At 38.3% G+C, this 21,801-nt stretch overlaps 1 protein-coding gene across 2 annotated transcripts in view; it reads right to left on the bottom strand.

The window, feature by feature from the left end:
• Positions 1–1,505: 1,505 nt before the first annotated feature.
• The window catches only part of OPRM1 (opioid receptor mu 1), a 79,583-nt gene continuing 59,287 nt past the window's right edge, over positions 1,506–21,801 (bottom strand). The window contains exon 4 of one of the 2 annotated variants that reach the window (NM_001033915.1): positions 1,506–1,544. In NM_001033915.1, coding sequence (NP_001029087.1) covers positions 1,506–1,544 — 39 coding nt within the window. Of the gene's footprint in view, positions 1,545–12,269; positions 12,732–21,801 lie in introns of those variants that run through there. The other variant, XM_054685528.2, reaches the window with a different exon arrangement.

Genomic DNA, 21,801 nt, shown 5'->3' with positions numbered 1-21,801 from the left:
AAAATACAAATTTTACAATGGAGTCTACAATTTTACAATTGTAGACTCAGGAATACTCAGAAGTCAGCAGCCTAGTTTTTTACTTGTATCGTCATAGATAACTACAAGGTATTTGATTCTTTTAATCAATGCTGACAAAAGTTCAAAACGGAGAGCTTCTAGGCATGGGCCATCTGACTTGGCTGTCTACCTAGATCAAGTAAAATGGTTGATTGCCAAATCTCTACTGTGTTTCACAACAAAGAAAATCAGTTAAAGCGGAGAATTGTCTTAAAGAAACTACTTAGAAGATCGACACTTTACAAAGGAAATCTTGACATTTAGCAGAGATCAAAAAGACCAAAATATTGGTGATGACATTATATAAACACAATCTTCAGGAAAATATTTTTGGGCCATTGTTAATATTTCACATCCAAGTAACTACACAGGATTGAAAAATAGATGACACACTTTTCTATATGGTCATATGAGTCTGTCTTGAGATTATGTTTATTGGATTTATTGTTTAAAAAAAGTTTAAACTGTTCTGGCAATCAACAAAAACATCTGTCATTTTATCACACTGATTCAAAAGGCATAAGGATTCTGAGCTGAGTTAAAAAGAGAAAATAATATGTGGGGAGCCTGCAGTATGGAGAAACCAGTGAGAAATAAAGAGTACATTTTAATGCTTGACTTCCTGCATGGATGAAGTGATGAGCTCATTGACTATTACCTTTTGTGAACACTTAAATAGGAGCAAGAAAATTGCACATTTAAAACTGAGGAACAAACCACTGAAAGCCTAAGAATGAAAAATCCCCCATGATGACTCTTTGGAAGTATTTGCAGTGCATGAGAATCAACCTTTCTACAGCTGACGCATGACTGTGTTTCAGATTACCTTTCATGCTAATCTCTTCCCTTGCAATTATGGAGCTAGATGAAAGAGATGTTATTTTTTTAAACAATACAAAACCAAGAAATGGAGGTGAAAATGATGCCTTAGCCAGATGCTAATTTTAAGGTGAACGTTAAAAGTCTAAAATAGAATAATGGATTCATTCCCTTGCAAAACACTAAAAAGACTCGGACCTTCCATTCAAGGTGCTTTGATCAGAGGTAGCATTTACTTTATGTGTTACTACGGTGAACTTAACAAAAGATGGTTCTTCTTTGTTGAGGTCATAAATATTTGCTTGAAAATAAAATCTTACAGACAGAAGGGTCACCTTTTATGATGACTTCAATTCACATACCACGATGGGTTTTGGTTCCACTGGGTGTCTTGCACAAACTGGACTCCTCGGTGTGGTATATTCCTTTCCTTCCAAATGCTCCACTTACTTTGGCTGTCCCTCTAATGTGCAGAGCAGAGTGGCCAGAGAGGAAAGAGGTTGGATGACCTAAAAGCAAGCACTTTCCTAGAGAATTAGAGCCTCCTACACATTCTTGAAGCAACCTGCTTCCACATACATGGTGGCTTCTAAGCTTGGTGAAGGTCGGAATGGCATGAGACCCTGTTAGGGCAACGGAGCAGTTTCTGCTTCCAGATTTTCTAGCTGAAAGGAGAGAAAGAGCAAAGACAGTGAACATTTCAGATACGGTTGCAGCACACATTTGTTGAGCATCTTCTGCTCGTAAGAACTGCATTGAAGACCTTCATGTATACTTTCACCTGCAAGCCTCAGTTTTTCTTAAATGTCAAGACATGAATCAATCTCTTCAGACATTATGAATAATCTTCTGGCTCATTATGAATATGCTCTTCATTTGTGTATGCTACTGAAAAGAACTGTATACTAGTCATTATAGAGAGATTATTGATAATTTCCTTGAAAAAATACATTTTAATTGAAACTCTTTCTCCCCCTTTTTTTTACCCTCTTCCTCCCTCTTTAGCCTCAAATCATTTATGACTTGATCAAAATTTTGAAAGAAAAACGATGTTTTTTTTTCAATACTTCTGATCTTATTTATTTCCAGATAAAGAGATTTCTATTTTTACCCAATTCTCAAAATTAATGATTTTTTTCCTGTAACTGATTTGAAGTACACCCTACCTGATCCCCACTGTAAAGCTGGCATATGTGTTGAACAATAACATTTGCTCAGACACATGGAAATGTGGCCTGCTATTTTCAGGTAAGAAAAGAGGACTGTGGAAATAGAATAAGTTTTATAATTAACAAATAATTGTTGCTATCATTCATTATAATACTGCTAAGGAGTAAAGGAGATGTTTGTATAGGAAGCGTAAAAGGGTAAAAGATCATTTTTTTAAAATTTTATTTTAGTAAATGTGCTTTATCCATGTGCTTTGCCATCTGCTTTTTCTCTCTTTTTTCCTCTCTCATACACACACACACACACACACAGAGAGAGAGACACACACACACACACACCATCTTTTTAAGCCATTTGATGCTTTACCCTTAAATATTTCAGTACACTTTTTCTAAGAATAAAGAACAGATTAGGTCATTCTCACTTTAGGGAGAGGCAGTCCATCATGGCCAGGAGTGTCCCTGCACACCCTTGCTGACCCTGACAAATTACAAGGTCTAACTGTCCTCTGACTCTGATCATTTCTGTAGCTGGTCACACAGGCAATTAAGAAAGCACAGGCGAGCACAGCACTGACCATGATGTGGCTGCTTGATCGTAGGGGAGGTTTGTTTATTGCTCCCCCAGGTGCTGAGACTTAAGCTCTGGGTTCCTCAACTGTGATACGACCCACTGTGTGTGTACTGCAGTCTGGTCCCATCGTATTGCCTTGTGGGATTTGGGAGTAGGGGAACTGGCACTATGAGGCTAAAGCTTCTGCTGTTTGCTGTGCTGTGAGTAGTCAATTGCCTGGGTCTTTTGTCTAATTTTGGCACCTATAGAGTTGTGGCAAAGCAACCTACTTGCTTGCTTAGTCATCTCTTTTGGAATTCTATTACTTCTTGCCATCTTCTAAGAGGTTGAAATTCTTCTCAAAGTGGCACAAAGTGCAGGGTGCCAAGACAGACAACAACTTTTTGGAAGAATAAAAAGGCAAGAACTCATAAGCTGGATTCAGGGACATTTGTGAACTCCCTGGGTCTGGTAGCAAATATTCTGGCCCAAATGGTGCAGAAGGTGGGCAGCGAGTGGTCCACCTCTGTCCTACCTGTTGATGAACAAGAGTTGAGTCAATAGATGGAGGTTGAAAGGTGAGGGATAAAATCCAAGAAGCTGCCATGGTTTCTGTTTGCTCATCTGTGGGGTGGAGGATGGAGAGAACATTCCGGGCTCCATTAGGGAGGAAAGCACAACGGTGTCAAGTTGTAAGTTACAAATGTATACACCTGAAGGGCAATATATTCCCACAGAGAGTACCAAGATGCAGATCCAAGGAGAGAGAGAAAGGAAAGAAGTCCAGGGGTGCTTGGATCAGCAGACAGAGGGGCTGTTCGACACTTGGCTGCTGCATTGGTGTAATGAAGGAGTAAGAAAGGTAATGCCTTACAGCATGCAGAACCAAGGCTGTCTCATGTGGGACCTTATACTTTAAAACACTGTGCAAATTATGTCATTGAGATAGAATCATGTCCCACAATAAGGTTTGCTACCCTGGATTTCTGTTTTAGTGACGACATTATGGTAAATCCAAGAAGATTTTTCTTTTCTTTTCTTTTCTTTTTTTTTGAGGCAGAGTCTCGTTCTGTCACCCAGGCTAGAGTGCAGTGGCACGATGTTGCCTGACTGCAACCTCCACCTCCCAGATTCAAGCAATTCTTATGCCTCAGCCTCCTGAGTAGCTGGAATTACAAGCATGTGCCACCACGCCCAGCTAATTTTTGTACTTTTAGTAGAGATGGGGTTTCCCATGTTGGCCAGGCTGGTCTCGAGCTCTTGACCTCAAGTGATCTACTTGCCTCGGCCTTCAAAATGGTGGGATTACAGGCATAAGGCACCATGCCCAACTGAAGAAGATTTTCTTAAGTCAATAAAATCTCATGAAACCCCATGGAGGAAGCTATTTAAAGCCTGAGGGCTGAAGCTGCCCTAGACTTGTTCTGTCCTGGACAGAATGACAGCTTTGATGATGAACCCTCACCCAGAGCACGACCAATGCATTTTTAAGATTGCGTTTCTCCCTCCAAGGTTGAGGACTCCACTACTTTTCTTGCCGGGAGATCCTGTACTGGCAGCTGTGCTGATTTAGGGCCCCTAGATGTCTAGGATAAAGACACCACTCCCTAAACCAGGTAAGGTCTCTGCAATCCAAAACAAAGCCCAGGATGGGAAAAACCAAGCCCCTCCAAAGGGACCTGATCATAAGGCAATGTGGGCATGCCAACTAAACAGGAGCTCCCAAAGAAGGGAATGATCGGATGATCCCCAGAGAAACTCAGTCCAGATATCTAGCGACGGTGGGCCCTAGGGAGGCAGTTAGTTGTTTACACAGATGAAACTCTACGTTCCTTTATAGAAACAGATTCCTTTGTGGAGATCAATCCTCCTTTAATGGAGGGGGAAGCCAGGTTGCTGCCCCAGGGCAGATCACCCCCTCAGAACCTCTACTGTCTAACTTTAAACTTCTATATCCTGATTTAGACTCCTTTAAGGACAAGCTCTCTTCATTCCCAAGAGGAATCAGAGGCATTACACCTGATGGGGGGAACAATGGAGGTAGAGGAGAGAAGGAAGGGTCCAACTCTTATTCTCTCTCTCTTTTTTTCTTTTGAGGCAGAGCCTCACTCTGTCACCGAGGCTGGAGTGCAGTGGTATAATCTCTGCTCACTGCAACCTCCACCTCCCAGGCTCAAGCAATTCTCCCACCTCAGTCTCCTGAGTAGCTGGGACCACAGACATGCACCACCACACCTGGCTAATTTTTGTATTTTTGGTAGAGACGGGGTTTCACCATGTTGCCCAGGCTGGTCTCGAACTCCTGAGCTCAAGTGATCTACCCACTTCAGCCTCCCAAAGTGCTGGGATTACAAGCTTGAGCCACTGCGCCACCTTATGTCTCTTTTTGATATCCATGCTCAAATGACTAAGTACTAGGTTCTCCTGAGGGACTGCACTAGGTTCTCCGAGGTCCTTCTCTTGTAAGGACCACACATTTAATTACCCAGATTTGATACCAAAAAAATGGGAAAGGAAGTAACTGTATCCACTGGGCAGAGCTGTTTAGAGCCCTGTTATCTACTACTTTTGCGGCTCCCAGGGCTGAATGTGTAATTGGTATTGATAATTTACATTCTTGTTCTGTAAATGTTCATGATGTCCAAGAGAGATTTTTTTGATTGGAAGAGCCATTTGTAGAGAGGGATAGAAGGATGCATGCACAACTGATCACAACTTGGCTTTGGTTCTCTTTAAGTTTTTTTTTTTTTTTTTTTTTTTAATTAGAATTCCAGAAGGGGAAAAGGAAACCACAACCTTGACCAAGGACTTAAATACAATGGGACTAATGAAAAATGTAATATCTCAATGTAGCAGCCTTGTATGGTCAGTGAAAAAAAAAACTAATGGGAATCTGGAGGCTTGTGTTAGATCATGCCAACTGAATTTAGTTGGTATTATAGTCCAGGCTGTTACAGACATTGTGACTGTAAATGAATCAATTCCCTGTGATAGCACCTGGTGTGCCATTTTTGATTTTGGCCATGTATTTTTCTCAATCCCTTTTGCACCCAAAGATTAAGACCCCTTCCCTGGCTGACCCTCCAAAACATGTTTACTGGGCTGTTGCAGTACTACGTGAATTTCCCTGTTATTTATCGCCAATAGGTGGGTCAAAACACAGGACAAGCCTCTCTCTCTTTCTCTTTCTCTTTCTCTTTCTCTCTTTTTTTTTCTGCAGAGAAATTGGGCTTACTGTATTGATGATATTCTATTGAAAGGCCTTAATAAAATTAGCCAATGCTAAATCACATGAAGTCCCAGAAAGGCTCTTAATTCTGATAAGATACAGGACCAGCCACCGAAGTCAGTATCTCCAAAATGATGTGGACAAAGACTCAAAAGTTGATCCTAGACGGTAAAGAAAATATTCTTTGCTCTATGGCTCTCCTAAGAGAAAGGAAGCCTGGCACTTAATTGGACTATTTAGATCTTAGAGACAATACGTGCCTTATCTACGCATGCCTCTTGTTGAGTCCTATGTACAAGTTGATTAGAAAGTCTGCCATATATGACTGGGGACCTAAGCTGCAGGTGACACGTGGGTCAGTGTAGCAGGCTGTTGCAGCAGACCACCCAGGGGGCCCTTTTCAACTCCAGGCTTCTGGAAAGGGAAACAGTCTCCACCTGGAGGTACCCCTTGGCATCCTGGACTCACTGCTTCCCTGGCACCACTCGCCACTTCATTGGGGAAAGAACACCTTAGACCCTGGAGGTGCTCAGAGGAGGGAATAATGAATGATCTTTTTGTCTCTGAATCCCAGCCTCTCACTTGGCAAAATAATCACATGGTCCATCAGAGACAAGCAGCAGCTCTGATTGCCAACCCGTAACACTGCTGGATTTATCAGCTGGATTTATCATCCTCATCCGTGTGCTGTGGGATCAGAAAATCTCCTGTTGGCCTGCTTGGTCCAGAATTATTCTACTGTGCCTGGTGTATCAAAGTCAGCTCCCCAAAATTAATCACCCTTTTTACCTGCACAATCACTCAGACAGCTCATACTGATTCATGTGCTTCTCCTGACACTGAGTGCCCTTGAGTCATGCTATGTAGGGCTGTCCAGGTGACAAGTACTTGGCGACCCTGCCCATAGAGCTTAACCAAACCAAGGTCATGGTGATCCAAATCAAGTTATATGTTCATATGTGGGAGAGAGTGGCCCAGAGGATATCCATCCACTGGAGCATGTGGAGGTTGCTATTTGGTTCATCTTTGAGTCCTTGCAATAATTGGCAATGGCGCCACTCTTTGGATTTTATTTCCTTTGTTAGTCCCCTAGGTAAAGAGGGCTGTCCTGCCTGAGGGATACATGGTTTTCTATTTCCATACAGCAGTATGAGTACTGTTCCCCAGCATCAGAGTCCACATTTTAGAGACAGGCCAGGAACCTATTCTTAAGTTTAGCTACCCTAGCCAATGAGATAGAACAAACCATAGAAGATCAGCAGGTCAGTCTTAGCTCCCTGATTGTAAATGGGTCATTGATTGGCCTTAGACTACAGTCTGGCTGAATGGAGGAGAATTTGTATGGTTGCCAACTGTTCCTGTTTTGTTTGGATTAATATCCACGGTATGGTGGAGCAATCCATGCATACCATAAGAAAGGAAGCTAGGTGCTTATCTGAAATTTGACCTATTAGTCTTCTCTACGACTTATTTAATTGGGTCGGGGATCCTGGAGTGCATGGTGGAGGTCAATACTGCAGACTGACCTCATCCTGTGGATGGGATTCTGCTGACAATAGCCCTAATCCAGTATTGACTGAAATAAGTGGAAACAGATTTGGTCCTAGTCCTTGTCAATATGTCTAATTCAAGTTGCTGATAGGGTGGCATAATCGTATAAAAATTTAAGTTCAGCCAAGAATATTCTAGGTTGAATGTGAATTATTGGGAGAGGCAGTCCACTGAACAACCCTGCCCATTCTTACTGACTGAGCTGAACTGCAAGATCTAATCATCTTCTCACCCTGATTTCTTTCTACAGCTAGTCATAGTCAATTAACAACCTTCACTGCCTGACCACATGAGGACCACGGCATTTTGAGACTCTGGCTCCTGGGGAAGGAGGATTGATTTGTTTACTGCTTGCTACAAAAGACACTGAACCCGTATCTCTGAACTCCTCAGCTGCTGTGCAACTCATTGTATGTGTAGCAGCAATTTGGGTTCATGGTGTCACATCACAAGACATAAAGGCAAAGGAACTGGCATTAGCATGCTGATACTTGTGCTGTTTACTGTGCTGTGAGTAATCAGTGGTTTTCTCTGGTCCACTGAGTCACGCTATTTCTAGCACCCATAAAATTGTGACAAGCCAACCTACTTGCTTGCTAAGATATCTCCTTTGCAGTTTTGGAACTTCCTACCATTTTCTAAAGCTGGGTTTCTTTTCTGATGATAACCACAGTACAGTTAGTAGATTTGACATTTGACATTAGATACCATACTTAGACACATGTTAGATACATAGATGTAACACAATTCTCTGCTATCGGTTTTCTATTTTTGTCAACAATTTTTTAAACTATAGTTTTTGGCCAGGTGCGGTGGCTCAAGCCTGTAATGCCAGCACTTTGGGAGGCCAAGGCGGGCGGATCACAAGGTCAGGAGATCGAGACCACCCTGGCTAACACAGTGAAACCCCGTTTCTACTAAAAATACAAAAAATTAGCTGGGCATGGTGGCAGGCGCCTGTAGTCCCAGCTACTCGGGAAGCTGAGGCAGGAGAATGGCATGAACTCGGGAGGCGGAGCTTGCAGTGAGCCAAGATGGCACCACTGCACTCCAGCTGGGCGACAGAGCGAGACTCGGTCTCAAAAAAAAAAAAAAAATAAATAAATAAAAATAAACTATAGTTTTTCCAGGAAGTCAACTAGCAAATACCCTTGGGCTATTTTTGGTCCTGTTTAAAAAAATTAAATGTTTGAAAAGCTTTTAAGGTTCAAACGGAAGCTGATTTAAGGCACTTTTAATCTTTATCCACGCAAAGGTTGGTGTGTATTTCCTGCACTTTTGGAACTAAAGAAAATTGAAGAGATTGTCTTTTCAACCTTGTCAATCTATGGAAGCAAACATAACCTTAAAAGGTGAAGTGGTGTGCCCAGGTGCATTGGAGGAGGAAAGTTGGTTTAATATTTTTATTTTGTGGCCACTCTCCTCCACCTCCATTTTTTTCTTTTCTCTTTGTGATGCCATTCAAAGTTATAATTGAAGGCAATAACAGGCTTGGGTACTTTTGAAGCCGATCAGAGTTTGAGCCAGTAATAGGCTTCAAAATCTCATTTATTACAGAAACCATAAAAACAGAGCCATGCAGAAAACCTTGGGAGCTGATGACTCATAGGCAAAGATCTCCATGTTCCTAAATAATAATAATAGGAAACTCATCCCCTCTTCCAAGCTCCATTGCCTGAATCAGACATATGGAATCTATAGTACAAGGGCTCCAACTTCAGCAAAGAAGAATTCAAGGAGAGGTAGAATAATCTGGTAGTTCAAAAGATTCAGACTTGATCTGCCATATGCTTTCTTCTGCTGTGAATATGGACTTATTTTGTCCAATATAATACATCTTTCTTTCACAAGAGAAAGCGTTGGTCATTACATTTATTGTCCACTAACAGAAGCTGGCCCTGGAGTCTGAATGGTGTAATCAGTCAAACCCAGAAATGAGTCCTAATTCTCTCTCTTTTTTTTTTTTTTTTGAGACGGAGTCTCGCTTTGTCGCCCAGGCTGGAGTGCAGTGGTGCGATCTCTGCTAGTGAGCTCCGCCTCACGGGTTCACGCCATTCTCCTGCTTCAGCCTCCCGAGTAGCTGGGACCACAGGTGCCCGCCACCACGCCTGCTAAGTTTTTGAATTTTTAGTAGAGACGGGGTTTCACCATGTTAGCCAGGATGGTCTCGATTTCCTGACCTCGTGATCCACCCACTTCGGTCTCCCAAAGTGCTGGGATTACAGGCTTGAGCCACCGTGCCCGGCCAATGAGTCCTAATTCTTGAGCAGTCAAAAGAGCTCAGAAACTCCTGCTTGTGAAGGGATCCCTTAAGCAACCATAAGCAACCCTTAAGCCATGGGATGAAAAACTCACACAAATGGTCTCCATTAGGGCTAGCAGCAGAACCCAGGCTCTCTGGCTTCCAATCTTATATTCTTTCACAGGAAAATATTGTAATTGTTAGCCCTTGGTATGCTCACAGTTGAGTAAAGATGACTTTTAAAATAAATCTATTTTCTGCAAAGATATTTCATTCAAAAACAGAACAATGTGCCAATTGTAATGCTTATTCTTAGCAATGTATAGTTTAATTCAATGATTTATACCCCAAAGCTACATAGATTTTTTTCTTATAATATCACCAGAAAACAAAGTAAAACAAAAGTGAAAACCCAAATAAAACAAAAGGGAAAACCCTGCTCTATTTTCAGAGATAGGAAACTTTAATGTCTTTTTGTATACTGAAGTATTTAGAGCATATATTTTAAATGAGTAAGAATAAGAGTTCAACAATCAATTTTAGGATTCTGATTAATGCCTAGAATTATGAGACCTTGCCAATTATTCCACTGAAACATTGAATTTTGAATAGATTCATGCCTAACTGGGACTGATGATCTACAGTGGCTTTTAAACATTGCTTAGTGAAACCTTTATTCTGTGAGATGTTATAAGGTGTCCCTTGAAAAACTGGGCCTGAGCTCAGATGAATTGGAGAACTGAACTTTGGCTTAGAAAATGAAATGTGTATGTATGCAACACACACACACACATACACACACACACACAGAGAGAGAGAGAGAGAGTAGGACTTTTCACAGCCTTTTAAATGCTTATACATATTATCAGTCCCCATGACCAAAATAAGGTAGGCCACATTTCCTAACACTTGTCTATAGAGCTTCTCATTCACGGACCACAATTAGCATTTCACTTTAGTAGTGTTCTACAAGAAGCTGGTAGAGCGTGTGAAAACTGAAAACCTTATTCAAAGGGTCATTCCCTCTGATTCCCTAATCATCAATTCTTAACATCTGAATTATCTCAGTGTCCTTTTCATGTAGGCAAAATGCTGATGTTTGAATATTAGACTTCCAGTAACAAGAAAATCTCTATAACTCACAGCTTAGAAAATTCTAAACTCATCAAGTTGTATACATTAAATACATACATCTTTTTGTAAGTCAATCATGTCTCAGGAAAGTGGCTTACATTTTATTTTTTTTTGTTTGGTTGTACTGGAATAGCTTTCTGTGTAACCTCTACCCATTGGCTTTAATAAGTCGGGCTATGTTGGTTGAGTCCAATTCCCTATTCACATTGCTTTAAGCATATGAAGAAACTGTGTTGTCCTTTCTAAGCCTTCTATTTCCCAGGGTAATCATGAGCAATTATTTTAATTCCCTCTGCCATCTTGGTTATTCATCTCTGAACACAATCTAATTTGCTTATTTCGTTCCTGAAGTGTATTGTCTATTAGAGTGAGGCTAACATTTCTTTGGTTCTAGACACTAGCATTCTCTTGATGTGACCTATAATTCCAACAGGTTAGATGGCTTTTATCATCATATTGCTGGTCCATGAAATAAAATCCCCATGACTTATTTCTTATGTGCTACCTCTCACATTCTATGTTTCTATAGTTGGATTTTTGGACTAAAGTTTTTCTCTAGTAACTACTGTATTTTTAATTTTAGAGAACACTTCTAGTATGCTTGGTTTTTTATCTTATCACCGAGGTTATCAAGCATTCCTCCATGGATTGCAACTGTTAAGATGGGAGTCAATTAAAAGTTTATAAAGCGGGGTTAGAGGCCCTACTTAGGATGGTTAGAGTCTCTTCTAAGATTTAGGGTGTTAGAGACCCCTCTCGTTAAAGTCCCTCTTGGCTAAGAACAGCTTTGATGCTATGGGATATTAATTGCTATTCTCTTTGGATTAATCTGTCTTGCACTCTTTGCTGATGGCTGTGGATGGCAGGGTTGGACATGTACAGGATCGTGGGACATGGGGAGCTTTTTCCTCCCTAAAAGGGGAAACTTGAGAGCTAATAGGATTGCTGGAAAAGATCCTTTTGCTACCGAGAAGCAGCTGCCTGAACTTCTACAGTGTTGCTGCAATAGGTGAGTCTTTCTCTGGCCTCCTTGATCATTTCACCTTCCCCACCCTTCCACTGGCACGTTTTTCTCTCTCTCCTTTTCCTTTCCTATCTTTTCCGTTACTCAGGGCAACTGTTTTGCCCAGAGAGCACGTGTTGAAACTGCAAGTCAGAGGTTGGATTAAAGATGATGGAACCCATCTGGGGGCAAATTTAAGCTAGTCTGATATTTGGTGCTAAGCAGAGTAGCTAATGCCTATGTTTTATCACATGTGTTTTGCTCTGGCCAGAATGAAAAAAAAAAATTCCTTTATAATGCAGCTTGGCCCATAGGCGATGGTGCCGCAAGCCGGATCACTAGGGCTGCTCAGAGAAAGGGAACCCAGAAGCCTGGCATGCTGGCAAAAGGGTAACAATTTCTTACCAGTCAGATTTCTGTCTTCTTTCTCTCTGTGCAAACGGTTGAATGAATGGCAATAAAATAAAATAAAATAAAATAAAAAATCAGTGTTTATCTCCTCTGTAAAGTTTTGATTAATGTGAAAAATAATTCAAAGGCTATTTTTAAGCTGGTGTATTTTGTGTTATGAGGTCGTTTTTCTGCATTGAGAGATACTTCAGGATAAAACACGGGCTTGGAACACCTGTAAGCCCCCTTTTCAAGACGACCCGGCAAGTTGGTCAGCAACAAACTTGGCTGGAGGTCCCTGAAACCAACAAAAAAACTGGATGAAGTCTCTCCACCTTGGGAGCTTGACCTTTTAACCACACGGCAGTACCTTCTCTTGGTCTCCACCTTCAAGGGAACAGGAATTTTAGGGTTCATGTCATAGTCAGCTCTAAAAATCATATGAAATAGTTACAAGCCTTTGCAAACTCAAAATTAACGCTCTAGACTCTTCCTGGGAAGGGAAATGGAGACTGCCCTGCATTGTAGCTCAGTGGCCAAGGCTTTGCATTTTCACAGTGACAGTCCAGGTTCAATTCCACCTAGAAAGTAAGTCACTTCTGGTTTAATATCTGAGTGAAGATGTCTATTCTCTTCTCCTCTGCGGACTGTCTGAAATTTTCCTTTCTCTAAGCACCAAGGAGGTTGCCTTTGGTGAAGTTCAAAAGCCAGAAATACTGGCCTTTTGGCATAAGAAATTCTAAAAGAATTTTATTAAAGAGTGCTATGGTTAAAATCAGTTTAATTAAAAGCGGACATTCAAACTCTAACAGTCTGGACTGCTTGGGAAAAACAGGAGGCACCAGAGACTCCTTTCCTGTCCCCATTCTTCCAAGGACTCCATCCTCAAGCCAGTCATCCAATTAAGAAACTGGCAAATGAAAATCTTACAAGTGCTGAATCGTCTGTCTGTCTGTATATTTATATGTGTTGTATGTTTATATGTAAAAGGGCTCTGATTAATTGGCTTAGAAATATAAGCCTTTAAATGAAGTATTTCAGCAGAAAAATAGAATATTTAATGCCTCTTTGTTCACATGACTTTAGTAATATTTTGGAAATAAAGACAGTTTGAAAGATTATTGGTAAAATAAAATGTCTTTAAAATGTAGACATTTGGTCTAAATTAAGGTCAGATATCAGATTTGCTAAATGCTTTAAGGTCAAACTGTTTCTTTGACTTTTGAAAATTGTTCAATCTACCTACCTTAAAGCCATTAAATTCTAGATAAGGCCTGGGGACATGTGGAATTTACCATGCCCCCTATCTATACAAAGAAGATTATAAAGAAAGAGATTTTATATAAAAAAGGATCCTGTATGGTAAATTCTTGTCCTAAAGTAAAATAACTGGTTGTTTAAAAGAAGGGAGGTTTAGGGCAAGTCAGAAAGTCCAAAAATGCCTCAGATATTCTGTGTAAGTGATGAAAGGATTTGTGAAAAGGAATTTATGCAAGAAACGTTGTACAATTCAAAGGTTGTAAGGACTCCTAAATGCTTCATAAAATGCCACTGTGACTCTTACCGTACAACTTGCCTGCTTTACTGCTAGGTAAGGTCTGGGGACATGCGGAGTTAGTCATGCCCTCAGCTATGCTGGAGAGCCAGCTCTTATCTGCACTTCTGCCTGGAGTGTTCTGGGCCAGGCTTCACACCTAGCACACAACTAAAATCTCAAATTTACCAAGGTTTTCATCAAAAATAGAAGTTGCTAAGAGTTAACATTATCACGTGTAATTAATTAAAACTACTAAAGAAACAATTTTACATGCAAGGTGTGTAGAGAAAGTAAAATGTGTTTTTGGTGAAAAATTATAAGAAGTCATAAGAATGTGAATTTTTTCTGCTTAAAGTGTTAAAGGATTGTTTTAAGTAAGAAAAAAACTAAAGATTTAAACAAGCTGTGGAAGGTTTATAAGGATTAATTGTAAGAGATTCTGTGTGTGAACATATCGGCTAAAAGGGGGTATTATTCTGTTTTTCCATAAATTAAACATTGGAATAAATCACAATAGTTTTTTCTTAGAGCACTGATCTGCTCTTACACAAAAAAAGTAAATGGTTATAAAAGGTTTATAAGAATCTTACCTTATGGTTAAACATTAAAATTGGGTAAATATGTCTATAAGGTTTTATTAAAACTTAGGTTTAGCATTAATAGTACATTAACGTAAAGGTGAAATTTGACTTATTTGGCATAAAAATCATAGAGGAAGTGTTATCAAATGTGAAATGGTGTTTTGCTTGCTTTAGACTATATTTGCATAAATGTGTTACTGGTATATGTTCCAAAGTTATGGGAAACTCCTATAATTCTAATATGACTTAGTGTATGTTATTTATAACTGTTGTGTAAAATTCTGTGTGCCACAGAAGTAAGCAAATTTCCTTATCAATTCTGGCTTTAATAGTGGCTGTCCTAAAACTTTTTGTCATCCACAGAAAATTGTTGTCTTGTTTTAATCCTCTTTAGAAGATGATTTATAATCAACTATAGAACTCTAACAGGTGTTCTTAAATGCAAGTTTCTGATAACTTTGGAAATTGTAACATTAGAATAGAGGAAACAACTTTCAGAACTCATGAAGACATGGAATGTTCATGAATGTCAAGCAAAACAGGAGTTAACTAAATTCAGTAAACCAATAGAAAACTAATCTTTTAAACTTTGCTTAGAACATTGCTGATCCTTTGTTTTGTTTTTCAGAGTCAAGAAAACTTTTCTTTTAAGTTATTTACAGCTTTTAACAGTTGAGTGTACTCCTATGAACAAAATTTGGAGCATATTTATTTCTGTCTACCTGATTTCTACAGAATTTGGAAACTAGTTGTGAGTATTCTTAACTTATGGTAGTATAGTTATTTGCATAGGCATAATAAGAATCTGTTTTCTTTTGTAACACAACACAATTGGAGAAATTGTTTATCTTGCCAAGGCTTTGACTGGAATGGTGTGTTTTCCTTTAAGGAATTAAACTTGACTTATAAAGCCAATAAAAGTCCCTTGGGGAACTGGCCTCATACCTTGCCTACACAGTCCCTGTTCAGGGTTTCTGACCTATGGTAAGTAAAGAACGTCATTTTCTGTCAGGTCCAGAAGACTGAAGTTATTTTGGGACCTCAAGAGGAAAGAAATTTACCCAACTTATAGGTATTTGAGGGTACAAACCCATGGCTGGGCTTGGCTTAAAAAGGTCTTACCTGAAATTCCTTCTGTGGAACAGCGTTCCATCAAAGCCAATTTAAAAAGAGCTTATGTGAAAAATAATTATTCTTGCTGCACTTTATACAAATAATCAGGCCATGTATAATAAAGCAAATCGGCCTTACCATGATTTGTCTTTAGTAAAAATGGGAAACTAGAGAAATATTATGTTTCAAAAACTATGGTACACTTGTTATTAAATTCTAGTCTCATTAGTTGTTTTTAAGCTTGTTTCTGCAATTTAGGCTAATCCTGCTTATTCCTGTAAACCAACCAGTGATGTCTGACTGCTGCTTAGAAGAAACAAGAGGGATGGGTAATGTAAAAATCTAAATCAGTATTCTAATTCTGGGCACATTACAATCAGCTAACAACCCCATATCAGCTTAGTTCCAACAGTTGTCCAGTTTATGAAAAGCGTTCTAATTTAGTTTACTTGGAATAACTTCATTTATTTTGCTTTACTCTTGTGGAGTATATTCCTATTATATTCTTTGTGTAGGAATACAGGACAAGCTGACTGAATGTTTTCTTTAACTAAACATTTATTAATCTTCCAGATATCATCTGTCGTTGAAACTCAAGAGTCACGAATGGCCCTCGCAATACTGATGCTTTCTGACTGAGCTTCTCTCTACCCTGAACACAAGAGCCCCTAATAGCTAGGCAGGAATATTGTCGCCCCTATTCAGCCTGAAGAAGTTACGGAAGATGGATCTTCATCTCTCTGCAACTCTTAGGATTAAGGGTTCTCTTACAAAAGGGAGGGAGGACATGTCAGAGGCATGAACCAGAACAACTCCATCTTGAATAGGAGCTGAGTAAAATGAGGCTGAAACCTATTGGGCTGCATTCCTAGACAGTGAAGGCATTCTAAGTCACAGGCTGAGATAAGAGGTCAGCACAAAATACAGGTCATAAAGACCTTGCTGATAAAACACGTTGCAGTAAAGGAGCCGGCCAAAACCCGTCAAAACCAAAATGGCAACAAGAGTGACCTCTGGTTGTCCTCACTGCTACACTTTCACCAACACCATGACAATTTACAAATGCCATGGAAACATCAGGAAGTTACCCTATATGGTCTAAAAAGGGGAGGCATGAATAATCCACCCCTTGTTGAGCATATCATCAAGAAATAACCGTAAAAATGGGCCACCAGAAGCTCTCAGGGCTGCTCTATGGAGTAGCTATTCTTTTATTTCTTTACTTTCTTAATAAACTTGCTTTCACTTTGAAAAAAAAGTTTATAAACCTACCTCATTGTACCATTACCTAGATCATAACTAAACATAGTATAGTATTACAGAAATTAGTAAGAGCTTGTCAAATCTATTGTTAGAAACACAATTGGTATAGGGTTTACCTAATTTCCGGGCCCAGTAATGTTCTAAGAAAATAAAATTTATTTTGCCATAACTAATAATAACTTGCCTCTTAGAGGTTACTTGCTTTCTTTCTAAGTACTTTCAAAATACATTTTAATGATTTAATCCAGGTTCTAAAAACAATTTGTACAAAGCTAAATATTCTGTGGTTTTCAGTTGCTACAATATTCCCATTAAACTTGGGATTCTATTTCTTTACCTTCATTTTCCAGAAGTCCTTCCATTCTTATTTGCTTCGGAGATTATGATTTGTGTTTCATTGTAGTTTGTCCACAACTCCTCTTAATGTTTTAATATCGCCATGAGATTTGACCTCATTCAGAGCCTCCTGGGGTTCTCTAACAATATCTTCATCTTTATTGGCCTTTAATTTTTTTCTTAATAGTGTCTCAAGCTGAAGGTCATTTTTTTTCTAAAAGAAGCTTGAAGTAATATAAGGGTTGAAGAATTGTGCCTTTCTCTTGTCTTCCATGAATATGGAGTCATTTTTTTTTCTTTTTTTTTTGCAACTGGTTAGTGGTGTAGAAGAAAGCTTTCCTTAGAGAAATTTTCAGAGGAGGATCAGACTAAAGTCAGGACACCTGGGGTTTGGTTCCAATTTTCTCAAGCATTGCTTTAAAAACATCACAACTAATTTGGACCTTAATGTTTCTCCAGCTATTGAACAAAATTAAACAGGTTAGATCAATGGTTCTTGACTGATTTCTGCTGCCTGCCTCCACTCCAGGAGACATTTGGCAATATCTGGAGGCATTTTGGCATCACAGTGGGAGATGGGTGGGTGCTACTGGCATTTAGTGTGTTGAGACAAAGGATGCTGCTGAACATCTTACAGTGCTCACAATGTCACTAGCGCCAAGGTTGAGAAGGCTTGGGTTAGTCAACTTTATGATCTCTTTTGGTACATTATTTCATTCCTTTTAAATGCTATTTACAAGAGATGAAATTCAGTTTTGAGGGAAAAGGAAAAGAAGATGAAAATAGTAAAGCCTCACCGGATGGCTTAGAGTAATAATATTAGCCAGTTGCCTGACACTTTGGATGGATAATCATACATCATGCTTACATCAAAGCTAAGTGGTAGTTACCACAGTTATTACCTTTCTTACAGATGAGGAAATGCAAGCAGAGAGTGTTAGAAACTTGCCCAAGAACATTCAGCCCATCAGTAGTATGATCTGAGGCCATTTACATTTTTAGGATTTTGGCTATCCTAGGATTTTTGGGAGGCCAAGGCAGGTGGATCACTTCAGCCCAGAAGTTTAAGACCAGGCTCGCAACACGGCAAAACCCTGTCTCTACAAAAAGTACAAAAATTAGCATGGTGTGATGGTGTGTGCCCGTAGTTTTAGCTACTCAGGAGGCTGAGGCGGGAGGATGGCTGGAGCCTGGGAAGTAGAGGCTGCAGGGAGCTGAGCTGGTGCCACGGCACTCCAGCTTGGACAGCAGAGCTAAATCCTGTCTCCAAAAAAATAAAACAAATAATTTTTTAGGATTTTATCTTGCATCTGCTGTTCTTATCTAATTGTAATGCTTCCCCTTAACCTGATGAAAATTTTAAAATTAAATTTACATATGTTTATGTAAAAATACAATTATCTGACTTTTTATTTACACAAATTTTCTTAAACTCTATTTGAAAACTAGGTGTTTGGAAAGATTTCACTATCATCTTTTACATTTAGTAAGAAAAAAGGTATACAATAAAAAAATACATTTCTGGCCTTCAATTTCTCCATTCGTAGGAAAAGGATGTTTGGATAAGATAGTCTGCAGTGTTCTTTTTCAGTTCCAGTGTTGGAAGAACTGTGAATATTTTGCATCTGCTTGACAAATCCAGTTACATTATTGAGATTTAGACGTTGATGTTTACTATACTATAGCCATTTGAAAGTCTATTTGTCATATTGAACTTCTGAAGCAATCAGAAAGAAATTCAGTTATTATAGTATATGCAAGTCACACTGCAAGCCTTAGCTGAAGCATTTAAAAATTCTATGACAGAATTGTTCCTCCCATTTCCCTTCTATTTCCAAAGAGTAGCTCAAGGAGAGCGTTTTTAAAAGTTGATGGTTTGAATTTGAATGAGCCCATATTTAATGATACTTCAGGAATTTTGAATATAAGAACACCTTAGCTAATATAATAGAGAAGAAGGAAGAAGAGTAAGAGTGAGATATTCTTCTTAAGTCGACAAATTATGAAACGAGTTAAATAGATGATTGTATTGTCAAATGTCCAGTAGTCATATCTCATCCCACATCCACCTTTCACTGAATTTTCTGGTTGTCAACGTTTTAAAAAATATTTTGCTATTTGTTGATTAAGTTATTCTTATTTCTTAATATCATCTTTCATAGAATTTGCTTTTCTATTACATCTTAAAGGAATCCATTTCATCATAAGAAATCATTTACTTTTTACACTTCAAGGGACTTAGGTATAGAAAACTTGAATTTTATATATGTGTGTATATACATTTATATATATATAATATGTAAATATATATTAGGAATCCTGGATTATATATATATATTTATTTATATTTATAAAATCTCCTAAATATATCTTTTTTAACCTTTATAAATATTGGATAATGTGACAAAAGTAGAAAGAACCTAGGTAGGGGTTGCTAGATGTTGTAGATTTCTAGTATTCTTGGGATTTCTGGTGTCCATATGGAAAACAGAATAGTAGATGGTAGCTGATTTTACACAAAAAATGTGCTCTATACATTAGCTCTTTTTCCTTCTTTCTTTCCCAAGAAATACTTCACTTTATACAGACAAATGGCTCACATTATTTTTCTATATATTCATTCTTAAACTGAGAGGGCCAATATTCAAATTGTGATGAAATTTTCAGCCTATATTTATTTGGTATCTGATAATGATATGGAGCCAATTTATCAGGCTATTTTTTTCTTTGCATGTGTTTCTAATACGTTCAGATGTTATAGAAAGACAAGATGGTTAATTTCCTTTGATTCATACACAGTAAAGCAACAAGCACTACCTTAAATTCACACTTATCTCCCACCAGTTAGGGTTAATATTTATGGGTGTTTATTCCTTCAGCACACACCACTGGCAATGGGATGACTGGGCTTGCATGAGCTCTGTGACTTTTTGATATATATTATGATATATGCCATAATATGATAATATATAATATATTATGATATATATCATATGATAATATATAATATATTATGATATATATCATATGATAATATATATGTTATGATATATATCATAATATGATAATATATAATATGTTATGATATATATCATAATATGATAATATATATGTTATGATATATATCATAATATGATAATATATGTTATGATATATATCATAATATGATAATATATATGTTATGATATATATCATGATATGATATATATGATATGATATATCATGATATGATATATATTTGATATATATTATGAAAACTCCTCATGTTTTATGAAACTCTTCATGTTTATTATGAAAACTCTCCATGTTTTTAAAAACTACAGTTACAATTTAACATTTGAAATGAATCTTGTTTCTAGCCTCCCCTACCCACATCATATATATGTGTGTATATATATGTGTGTATATATGTGTATGATCTTTATTTAAGAGATTTTATTGCAGTAGAGTAGAAGTCATAGACGATATGGTTTCCTTCCTCCCTCCCTTCCTCCCTTCCTCTCTCCCTCCCTCTCTCTCTTTCCTCTTTCTCTCACTCTTTCCTTCCTCTTTCTTTTTCTTTCCTTCTTTCTTTCTCTTTCTCTTTCTTCCTCCCTCCCTCTTTCTTTCTTTCCTTTCTTTCTTTCTCTTTCTTTCCTTTCTTTCTTTCTCTTTCTTTCTTTCCTTTCTTTCTTTCTCTTTCTCTCTCTCTCGCTCTCTTTCTCTCCCTTCCTTCCTTCCTTCCTTCCTTCCTTCCTTCCTTCCTTCCTTCCTTCCTTTCGACAGACTCTCATTCTGTTGCCCAGCCTGGAGTGTGGTGGCACAATCACGGCTCATTGCAGCCTCAACTTCCCAGGCTCAATCAATTCTCCCACCTTAGCCTCCTGAGTAGCTAGACCTACAGGTGCATGACACCGCGCCTGGCTTTTTTTGTTTGTTTGTTTTTTGCAGAGATCGACTTTCGTCAGGTTGCCCAGACTGGTCTTGAACTCCTGGGCTCAAGCAATTCACCGGCCTCGGCCTCCCAAAATGCTGAGATTACAGATGAGAGCCACTGCACCTGGCCTGGCTCTAATTTTTTTTCTTCATCATGAAAAGTTCCTATTCATGTGAAACTCAGAAACTCTACTCTAAAAAGAAACAAATTCTGAGTGTGAAGGGAGAGGACTGATGAAATTGTGGCTTTGGATTCTTGATTTCCAGGGAAATAATAATTAGAAAAGGAAAATTATCAATAAGACAAATTTTGTTCTACACCCCACAGAAATTTCTATTTCTCATAATGTCCTCTCCAAATTAATTTTGCCATTTTTGTCAAATTTTAGCAATTTACAAATATTTATTTGCAACCTGCCAAAAGATATAGTGATCAGAATGACATCCAAAAGTTAACAGCTGGTTTGTGATAGGTCATATACATTCAAATATCCTTTCCTTTAGTGTGAAGGAGAAAATGCAAAAGCAAAATTAAATACTGTGAAACTGCATTTCAAAATCATAGAGGTAGAAGTAAAAATAAACGTGGTGTTGTTGAAAGTTGAAAGAGAAAAATATGCACCTTTTCATATTTAGCATCCAAAACTACATGAGGTAGAAAATAAAGATTGACATGTTCCAAAACACTAAATCTCAGTGAGAGTATTTTTACAAAAAATGGCTATAAAATAGCAATTCACCACTTAAGTTTAACCAAATAAGATGACATCTCATTTTGTTAGTTTTGAAAGGAAAAATATGTTGCTATGTTTTTCAGTTAGTTACATTAGTTAGAACAGTCAGGAAAAGAAGATACTGCACCATTTTAGTTAATCCAATCTTTAAAACTAAATTTCCCTAAATTTC

The sequence above is a fragment of the Pan troglodytes genome, chromosome 5, assembly GCF_028858775.2.
Source record: "Pan troglodytes isolate AG18354 chromosome 5, NHGRI_mPanTro3-v2.0_pri, whole genome shotgun sequence".
Classification (NCBI taxonomy): Eukaryota; Metazoa; Chordata; class Mammalia; order Primates; family Hominidae; genus Pan; species Pan troglodytes.
Note: the sequence above shows the minus strand (reverse complement) of the source record. Positions and strands in the feature narration are given on the sequence as shown.